The 10,824-nt window shown below is 41.6% G+C and overlaps 1 protein-coding gene across 3 annotated transcripts in view; it reads left to right on the top strand.

Moving 5' to 3' along the window:
* slc8a4b (solute carrier family 8 member 4b) overlaps nucleotides 1-8,884 on the top strand; it is a 95,027-nt gene extending 86,143 nt beyond the window's left edge. For all 3 annotated transcript variants that reach the window (XM_058625926.1, XM_058625925.1, XM_058625928.1), the window contains one exon: nucleotides 2,598-8,884. In XM_058625926.1, coding sequence (XP_058481909.1) covers nucleotides 2,598-2,977 — 380 coding nt within the window. In that variant the 3' untranslated portion in view covers nucleotides 2,978-8,884. The remainder of the gene's footprint in view (nucleotides 1-2,597) is intronic.
* The last annotated feature ends 1,940 nt before the right edge of the window (nucleotides 8,885-10,824 follow it).

The raw sequence follows: 10,824 nt of genomic DNA on the forward strand, positions 1-10,824 counted from the left end.
AAGAGCAGACAGAGGAATTATAACCACAAAAATCAACAGAAATGACATACTGCAGCTTTAAAGCAGAAGCAAACATGATTGACGTGAGTTTGAAGGTCTTGATTACGCCAGTCAGCTGCTGCAGAAGATCATGGTCGCCCTGAGAATCAGGAATGTGAGACAGTGATATCCAAAGTCAAACTTCTTTTCCACAATGGAAAGTTATGCACAACAGCCATGAGTTTTTTCTTTCTTTGCACTAAAAGCGAACCGTAAAAGTAAATGGTGATTTCCAAGCAGGACGCATGTTTTCTTCCCAGAAAAGTGAGTAAACGGATAAAAGGAGTGACTGATCTGCTCTCCATCTCATTCCAGAAGAAGCTGTCCTCAGGAAGCAGACTCCAGACCAAAATTGCATTTTAAAAGCGAGGCTCCATCAGAGCCTTCAGCCCGAGCCCGTCTCTGAGTGACGCGACGCATCGTCCCAAGGCTTTAATTCAATTCCGTTCCTCTTTCTGCTCGTCAGCTCTTTTATTGTTGCCCCTCTGTATGATTTATAGAAATGGCTGCGTTGCGACTCCTGCCAGTGATAACTTTGATGCCTTGCTGCAAGGTCTCTGGAAATTAGCAGCAGAATCAATTCCTTCATCAGCCATATTATATTGTGTGCTGGAATTGGAAGCCGTAAACTCAGATCCGATGTCAGTTATTAATTTGTTCTGTCCTGATACATGCAGACGTTACTTTGCTCTTGCTTTTCTTTTACCCCTTTCCTTGTTCTCACACACACTCATTCACTGTTTCCTCCAACACCTTTTTGGGTTTCTTTTTATCTGTTCTTCCCTCACACTCTTATATTCCACCTCACTTATCTTAAACGCCTGCTCTCATGCTCCATCCTGCTTCATTTATTATTCTGACTGGGTGCTACCTCACTACTGTCTCTCTCCCGCCCTGTTGTGGAGTTATTGTGTTTTCACTATTGTATCATCCATCATGCCAAGGTGTGTGTGGGTGAAAAAGTGTTTGCTCTGCCAGGGTGATGTAAGTTTGTGTGTGACCAGTCCAGCGGGTCATTATAACTTCCCCCAGGAGCGCGCGCTCCCTCGTGTGATTGTGATTCTCTCAGAAGTTACATTTAAACTGCCTCCTCTCGTGATTGCCCGGGCTCTGATGTGCACTTGTGTCCGACCCACGCTCTCCGCACTCCTTCAGAATCCTAAAACCATTTTCTGCCGTTATCACATCAGAGACACACTCGACGATTATCAGGCCAAATTTGCAGATTCAGGAAATTGCAAGCAAATGCTACTCAGAGGTTCCCTTTGAAGGTCTTTAAAACATTGCTCACTCTGAACTATTAAACGTGTCTCTCCGTTTGGAAGTTTCATGTAATAATCGGAGGCATTTATATAGCATGTGTTGGTTCATATTTGTCTTGCTGCAGAGATGCATCTCCTCTGATTTAAATGGCACAGTAATTATCTCTAAAGATGAACATCACATTGCACAGTATTGTGTTGTGTAATTTGGATCTTTAATAGTTTCTTGACTGAGAGAGAGAGAGAGTGATAAACCTTGTGAGTGTAGGCTACAGAGCGTGAAGCTGTGGGTGTCTAAAGTTAGGTTTGATCATCTGTGTTGTATTTTCATAACAACAATCTCATATGCCAGCTTGTCGACGTGTATTTAATTTCTTCATTCCCCCCCCCCCCCTGGTGGTTTGATTGGTTTTTATGAATTTCTGCTAACCCTTGCTGACATGCTCAAATAAGAATTGACACCCATCTCACCAGCTCGTCTAAAAATAGAAGTAAGCCAAGACAAGCACACAGTAACTGGCAGCTGTTTCCATGGCGTACTCTGCCAACTCACTTGTAGAGTCTCCAATCCAGTTTCTCCTCACATGTTCACCACCAAACTGTGTCACACACACACACACACACACACACCTACAGCATTTATTACTTCTGTTGTGTCACGCGCTGTTGTCAGCATAAAACTGCACATTCCAGGAAAAAGGATGAATCTTCCTGAAAACCAGTCAGACTGATGTTTCAATTCAATTCAGTTGTATTTGTATAGTTACCAAATCACAACATACATTAAACCCAACAGTGAAAGAGATTAAAAACAAAAACTCTGACAGAACCAGACTCATCTGCCTCGACAGGTTGGGGTGAATTGAAACATAGGGGGGGACATAGGAGAGGAAGGGAGAGAAAGTGAAGGAGGGAGGTGAGGTAGAGACCTGGAGCAGATATATAACATTTCTGAATCAGTTAAGGCGTGTTTATAGTACTACAGTGTCATTCATACAAGCAGCAGCAGCAGAGATTGTTGATAAAATCCCTGTAAGATTGTATAGTATAAGATACATTATAATAATGGAGGATGACTGCCAGACTAAAAGTGTTGAGTAAGGTTTACCACTTCTTTTTTTTTATGATTATTTCAATGTTGTTTTTCTCTTTCGCTGCCTCCAACAATCATCCGCTCATTTTTCCTTGCATACACAGTGTATTTGTATGTCTGGCTAGTTTTAAACTGTATGTTACACTTAAAAAAAAGTACATAAAAGATGAAGTTTATTAATGATTTCTGTCTTGTCTCTGTAGACACATTTGCCAGCAAAGTCGCGGCAATCCAGGACCAGTACGCCGACGCCTCCATCGGCAATGTCACAGGCTCCAATGCCGTCAACGTCTTCCTGGGTATCGGCGTGGCGTGGACCATCGCAGCCGTCGTCTGGCGCACCAGGGGCAAAACCTTCCGCGTGGACCCGGGCAACCTGGCCTTCTCCGTCACCCTGTTCACCATCATGGCTATGGTGTGTGTGGTCACACTGCTGTACCGGCGGCGGGCCAATGTGGCCAACGGCGAGCTGGGCGGGCCACGGACTTGCAAATTGCTAACGTCACTGATGTTCATCTCGCTGTGGCTGGTTTACATCATGCTGGCTTCACTGGAGGCCTACTGCCATATACCACTGTTTTAAATGGAGAGGTGAGCGGAGGGAGAGAGACCCACTGCCAACATGAAGAGGACAGAAGGAGGAAACACGCACAGAGATGACGAGAGGAGGGAAATATTGGGAGCTTTTTTCCGGTGGAATCAGCAAATCTTCAAATTGACTTTGTACAAGCCCAAAATAGCCTTTTTTCTTTTTTCTTTGAGTGTTTGCCTCGTCAGCGTGTAACATCATGATAAACTGACACCAATAGTCTCTGGTAGACATGGAGGCCCTACCATCACCGTCTTGGATGCATCAACAGCTCAATTAAGAATGATTCACAGCGTTAATGACTAATATTATTGCAATATGTTCCAGGTTTCTCCCAAACAGCCAATCAGCCAGCGGAGCAAGGATGATAAGAGAAAAGAAGCTGAAGGCAAACAAAACTAAAGACAAACATGGCTCTTTATAACATTAATGGAAAGACGACAGGAAGGAAGGACTCCCTCCTCAGTTCCTTTTGGATCTCCGGTCGTAACTGGATCCCAATGTCGTGGGAACAGTGGATCCTCCCATCATACAGTTGAACGACTGCAGTGATTTATGACCTTAAACCTCCCTCTGTGCGCACACACACACACACACACACACACACACACACACACTTGGGGACCCTCAGTTGATCCTACAACAGAGGACGATTAACCAATTGTGGGCAAGATGAAAACTGACATCCTTTTTTTCTTTAATCATCCTCCTTTTAATAACACTGTGCTAAATGGATTATTCACACACAAACACACACACACACACACACACACACACACATACTGTACAAACCCCTTCCCTACTTCCCTCTTGCCGTCGTCTCATAGTTGTGATGATGAAACGCTGTAGTCACCACACCATTGATCCAGTCTCAAGCCGCCATTCTTTCAACAGCGTCGTTATTCAAAAAAAAACAAAAAAACGTACCTTGCCCCCTTTTTTCTTAACTTTTCAATGGCGTCATGTGACCTGTTGATGTTGTTACCGTGCAATTGTACAAAAAAAGAAGAAGATGAAAATAAGATATTTAAATACAGTATGTTGCGATAAGGATTAGGAGAAGAGAGTGTTCACAAGAAGACTGATGAGCGTCTGGAAAAAGTGGAATCAAAAACTTTGGAGAACCAACAAGGAAGCAGTCTACTTTATGTCTTGTGTCAAAGTAGCCATCTGTACTGTTTACAATCTTACGTTTTTCGTGAACTGCAGGGAAAACATGAACAAGTGACGTCTATAAACTAAGACACGAGGAGGACCGATGAGACAGAAGAATCTCAGACTATGGCGGTGATGTCGATGGTGAAGAAACCAGTGTTTCTATCTGTACATGGTAGTATACGAAACTTTTAAAGATGTGTGTGCAAAAAAAAAAGAGAAAAAAAACCTCAACTGATATTTAATTTATGTTAAGTCTTTCTCTTTGTAAGGAAAAACCCACGGCGGGAGATTGAGAAAGGCCCCGCACGCTCCGTCCTTCTCTGATACAAAGTTGAAGGAGATCATTTAAGGGAAAGCAGCTGTGAGATGGTGAACATGAATCCAGAGATGACTCACACACACGGTAGAGACCACTGCTCTGAGGGGAATGTACGGCAGTTCTAACGTTACTTTGTAAACACACACACACACACACACACTGTCTCTGTTATCCAAAGGTTTAATAGAAGACTGGTAGAGAACCATCAATTTTCAGTGTGTAGTTTGATCTTAGTGTTATTGAATAAGCTGCCACAAGCTGCCTCTGTAGCTCAAACAAAACAACTAATAAAAAGAGTCATAAATATGTTCAGACTTATGGCTAAATGTGCTTGACCATAGGTACTTTTTATAGGTGTGAGCCTTTATTCTAAGACGTGCTATTTATTTAGTTTCTGTGAAAGGTTTGTTCATTTAAACATGTGGATAACGCCGGTTTCTGAGCTGGAGATTGTTGGGTCCGTCGCGGCTAACTACTTAGCAAGAGCTGCTAATGTTGCTAAAGCGCTGGTGAGGAGATTGTCGTTGGTGTCCGTCAAAAACCATCAGTGACGGACGGAGGACAACAGCCTCGTCTCTGTGTAGTGTTTGAAGTAAACGTTTGTGATTGGATTTCTCACGTTCTGCCACGCACAACGCGAGCAAAGCAGAATGGACCCACAATGCAGTTTGGCATCGATCGATCGACTCTCCATTCACCGCGTGCGTGAGTTCAGCGTAGAAGCGAGTACAGGCCGTCAAATCAGCTTCAATTCATTTAACGTCACGTGTGATGTGACATGAACTTCTTAGACTACATTTATATGATGTTTAGCGGTTGGACTGCAGCGGGACAGAAGGGGCAGCATGAGGCTTGTCGGCGCGTTGTAAACAAAAGCATGGATGCAGAAAGAGGAGGTGATTGTTCCTCACGACTGCCCACAGTGCTGAGTGTGAACGTGAAGGTGAATTCTCTCCAGAGGAAACGGTCATTTAGACTGAAAACAACAATTTACCTGCCCGTCATGTAACGTGTATCGTGTTAAATATGCAAACAACTACCCACTGATTTCAGCAGAGAGAGAGCGAAGTGGTGTCTTCTCTGGTGTGTGAGAGAAGAGTGTGTTTTGGAGAAAAGGGTCATTGATCAGTGAGAGTAAAAACTGTCTGTATGCATTAACCTCCTCTTGATACATCAGCTTATTAGTTACTTACTACAGTCTAATCTGAGCCTGAGCCCTGATTTATTAAAGCCTTCATTCATTTACATTATTCCAACTTGCTGAGTGAACTGTGTGTAGTGTACTGTAATGGATGCACACACACCACTCTTACACAAACACTGTCCTTTCTGTAAATTTAAAAAGTTACTTTTATTTTAATTGAGTTCCAAGAGAACACAAATTGCAAAAAAAATCTTGTTAAATTCCTCCTGCAGGTGGTTCTGGCCCCTCCTTCTTTTTCAGACAAACAACCACCAACATCTGAATGTTTTGGTCATATTTATGAAATTGTCACTTAACGGAGACGTTCAAGAAAGCCAAGGAAGTATCTTTAAAAGATGAACAATAATCCCCAGACCGTGATGCTGGTCTTTTCAGTGGCTCCGGCCTTGAATGCTGACATGTTTGGATCAATATCCTCCATCAGAACTCTCATGAATAAACCTCCTGCAGTCACGTTGTTTCTGTCGTGCGCAGCAGACTGAAGTTGACGTGACACAGGTCATGAGCCTGTTGCCAGTTTTGACTTGACACACACATGTTGGCATGGCGACTGGCCCAGTCTTCTTTCTAATTCCTTTTTTTTTTTTTTTTTATTCCCTCAATGACCTCACCGTCTGTGGAACGGCTGCCAGTGTAAGACAGAGCGCTGTGGGAACACAAGAATGCTGCGGCTGATTTAGAAATGTTGGCTTTTAAAAAGGTTGATAAGCCTTTTTGCTGGAAGACAGCTGTGTGTGTGTGTGTGTGTGTGTGTGTGTGTGCATGTGTGTGTACATGTAAATGCACGCGTTCTAAGTGAGTGTAGAAATGCAACCATATTTTTAGTCTCTTGCCTGTTGCTTAGTGACCATCTCTCTGCAAGCCGTTGTCTTCTTAGCTGGTGTGTGTGAGGCACTTTGTTCCTGTGTGTGTGTGTGTGTGTGTTTATCCTCTAATGGGTCTCACTGTGTCTACTTGCCCTTTTCCTTCAGGAAATGCATCATAGTTTTTCTCTCTCTCTCTGAGGGTGATTTTAACATATGTTCATCATGTCTTCCCTTGTTTGCATGTGTGTTCATTGTGTACACACCTGCATGTGTATTTGTGACTGTGTGTGTGTGTGTGATTGTGTTGTAATGAGGCTTCACCCCGCGTGTCCCTGGCTGAGTCCCATACGCTAGATGAATGAATCAGAATGCCGAAATGTCCGGAAATTTGATGTGTGTGTTCTTGTATTAGTTGCTTTGTGAGGACCAAAAATGGTATAAACCAAACGTAGTGAGGACATTTTGGCTGGTCCTCTTATCTTTTAAAGGGCTTTTATGGGGGTTAAGACCTGGTTTTAGGGTTAGGGGTAAGGGATTGCATTATGTCTATGAGTGTCCTCACTAGTGCAGTCTTGTATAAAGTACCATAAAGGGACACTTGAGTAAAAGTACAAGTATCTTGAACATGAGATTACATGACATTTACTGTACTTGAGTATCAAAAGTCATTTTCTGATATAAAATGTACTTAAGTTTTGGAAGTAAAAGTCTTAAAGTGAGAAGTAAGGATGGAGCCATTGTAGCTCAGTGGTCGGGCGAGTTGTGGGTTCAGTTTCCGGCTCTGCTAGTCTGGCCTCTGCGTGTCCTCTGCGTGTCCTTGAGACACAGTTACGTCTTCACTCACTATTTAAGCGTTAATGGTCCGTTCTCCGGATGAAGTCGTCACTCCGCTGAATTCTAGGGATTGGCAGTCCCTCTAACTCTAACTGTCCAAGATGAAAACACAACTCCTTTGTGAAGTGAAGGTTATGAAAGTAAAGACAGATACGTGTGTGTATGTATGGCAGTGCCACCAGTCCAGACATTCACCATGAAAAAGTATGTATTTAATGCATATTACTGATATTCATGTGAAGCTTTCATGTCATGTTCACTATGTCTATCTACATCCTATGAAAATTGTGAGCTGATCGTACACTCACTGGCTGCTTTATTAGGTACACGGGTCACAAAGGTCATTTTAAATCTCTTTCAACTCTGGTCAGTGACCTTGACCAATGTCGACTGACCAATGTCAATCAGATAATCTGTAGTTGAACATGTGTGCCTAATAAAGTGGCTGATGGATATATTATATACATATATATATATATATATATATAAGACTGTGTGTGGAGAGACTGCCATTACTACATTGGTGTTATACACAACATTTACTCATCCACTGTTTAGTGAACACACACACACACACACACACACACAGTCAGGTGGTGTGTACACTGGCCCAGTGAAGTTGATTCTCAGACGTTTGTGTGAGTCTATGAGTGTGACAGCGTTCTTAAAAGCAACACACTTTTACATGAGCCTTGTTATCGTATGCACATTTCAAGCGTGCGATCATGTGGTCGACACCAGAGGTGTTTCCATTTCAAACTAAATAATCCCGTCGTTTTACGAGCTGATCTGAAGCTCGTCAGGTTTGTTTAAAAAAGCAGCTGCTGCTCCTGTTTGTAAATTCTCCCACTCAAATTCTATTCACAACATTCTTTTTTTCTTTTTTCTTTTTCAATGTGACTGATTTTATTATCGTTCCTCTCGGATTATTTAACAACTTAATTGTGATCGTGTATAATTTGCCTGTATTTATCCACATAATTAATTTAATGTTTTCCTTTAGTATTTAACGACGAGATTCTCGAGCAGAGCACGGTGTCGACACTGCGCTTCTGTGCTTTGGTAAATGTTGACATTGATGTAAAATATAGTAAATAATGATGAATAAATTCAGTTTGACGCCCCAGAACACCGTGGTGATTTACCTTTATGTTTGAGCCACTCTAAATGTATGTTGTTTTGACTTTATTTACTTCTAATGCAGTCCTATTTATGATTTCACAAAGTGCTTTTGATATAAACACTTGGTATTCTTAATTTTTTCTTTTTATTATATTATTGACGTATTTGTCTTTATTGTTTTGTGTTTTCCTCAGAGAGTGGAACAACTGTGTGTGTGTGTGTGTGCGTGAGGACGTGCATTTCTTCATATCATTCCATCATATCATGAGTGTGTCGATGCATGAATTTAGACTCATTCTGAATACAATGTTGGTGTTGGAAATGTCGTAGTTAAAGAGTAAAGAGTATTTTTAAAATGCTGAAAATGACATGACTGGAAAAGATGTTCTATATGTTTACAAAGACCAAACTTTTTTTTCTCAAAGATTAAATAAAACTTCACTGGCAAATGCTCACAAGAGTCTCTGTATCCCTTTTTTTTTTAATGTTTTCACTCAAGTTTGATGAAGTACAATCACGTGACTTCAGACTATGTCACATGGTTTATAGTCATTTTAATTATCTGAAAGGATTTTTGAGCAATCATCTAAAAAAATGAAGTTTTATCTAGATGAAGAGCTGCTGACCTGAACACTGTGTGAGGATCATTTCAAATCTACCAGCACGTACTCTGTGGAGGAGGCGGAGCCAGAGGTACCACAGGAACACGGATGAGATGACCTGCTTGAGCTTAAGTTTCACTCAGTCAGATTAGAAAAATACAGTTTTTTGTATTTTTAATGCAACGCAAGATCAGTGGTTCTCCAACCTTTTATACCAAGTACAACCTGAGCACATATTGAGCTCTCAATGTCACACTATTATCAACATGTAACAATACAGTGGTGTAAATAGTCTTTTCACAGGAGGCAGATATTTATTCCTAATAGGATCATCTCATCATCCTCCTCTTCCTCACATATACTTCACACACTGGTGTAGTGAAATTAGATTTGCTAGATGTAGCGAGAGATAAGGTGACTAATTATTATTATTTAAATTAGCATTTGTTTTGCACTCCTCGGCTCCACTCCGATCACGTAGCCTGGTGCAAACAGTCGAACGGTATTTCTGATTTCCCTCTTCAATCGATTTTAAGAACCCATTTTTGAATTGCGTGCTTTGTCGTCCAGAACTTTTATTCACAACTTCTGTGAGACAGAGCAGAATGAGGTCAAAGTTTTGTTTTCCGCATTTCTTTTTACATAAATGTCTCATGGGCGAACAAAATAGCTGCAGAGTAATTAGTCAGCTCTTCAGTATTCACTACTTTGTGACACGGCAACACATTTATAACACTGACCACAGGGTAAACATTGAATTATTCTCTCACACCTGTAACCACACACACATGCACACACACACACACACACACCACTGTGTTGTGTTGCTCTGTTAAACAGCTCCACTGTGATTCCCTAATTTGCTGTGAGGCAGTTTGGAAAGAGTGAGTGTGTTTGGTAACTGCGAGGATTCAAAACAAACAAACTTTGACTTGAAGGTCTGGAACAGTTTGTGTTTTTGCCTCTCTTTTACCCTGTCGCACTTCTTCCCTTTCTCTCGTTCATCCCTGTCAGTTCTGAACAACACAGTGGCAGCTGTTATTCCTACGGCAACCCCGCAGTAACCACAACAGTAGGACACGTCTCCGTCCTCCACTGGAGAAGAACGAGACGGAGACGTGCATAAACACAGACGTCCTGAGGGAGATAGTGGAGTGGAGGATGAGAAAAACGCACGCAGATAGACACAGAGAAGGAGGACAGACAGTAAAAGATGGAGGGGGGGGATCAAGACACGATAAAGGACGACAAAGACGACGCAGACTCATCCGATGGGATGAGGAAAAAGACAGGAATTGACACGCTTCACTGATCACCTCACCTCTCCTGAGTCCACATTTGCCTTCATGAATAAACTGAGTTTGACACTTTTATTTGGCTAATTGGTGAACTTATTATTCAGCAGACAATGTTTTGGACGCATTCATTTGAAATTACTACAACATTTCTGATGCTTTAACTTATACTGTGTCATTTTTCCCCCTGAACTTTTTTAGTGCATTACTATTATATTTTTCCACTATAATATTTTCATGATACTATAATAGTTTTAGGGCCCGAGCGCTCACACAGTGGTGCAAGGACCCATTTGGAAAACTACACGTTTCGTAAATGAACAAACTCCTCTGAGCACGATAATCGTACAAACATAAAAATACACATCAAAACTTACACTGTTGTGGATATAAGATTGTCCAAAATCACCCAAAAACATCATAGTATAGTATGTCATCCAAAATGACACCAAAACATCATAGTATATTACAGTGGTTCAAAAACCTTTCACAGTCTTGCAC

Source organism: Solea solea, chromosome 3, assembly GCF_958295425.1.
Source record: "Solea solea chromosome 3, fSolSol10.1, whole genome shotgun sequence".
NCBI classification, from domain to species: domain Eukaryota; kingdom Metazoa; phylum Chordata; class Actinopteri; order Pleuronectiformes; family Soleidae; genus Solea; species Solea solea.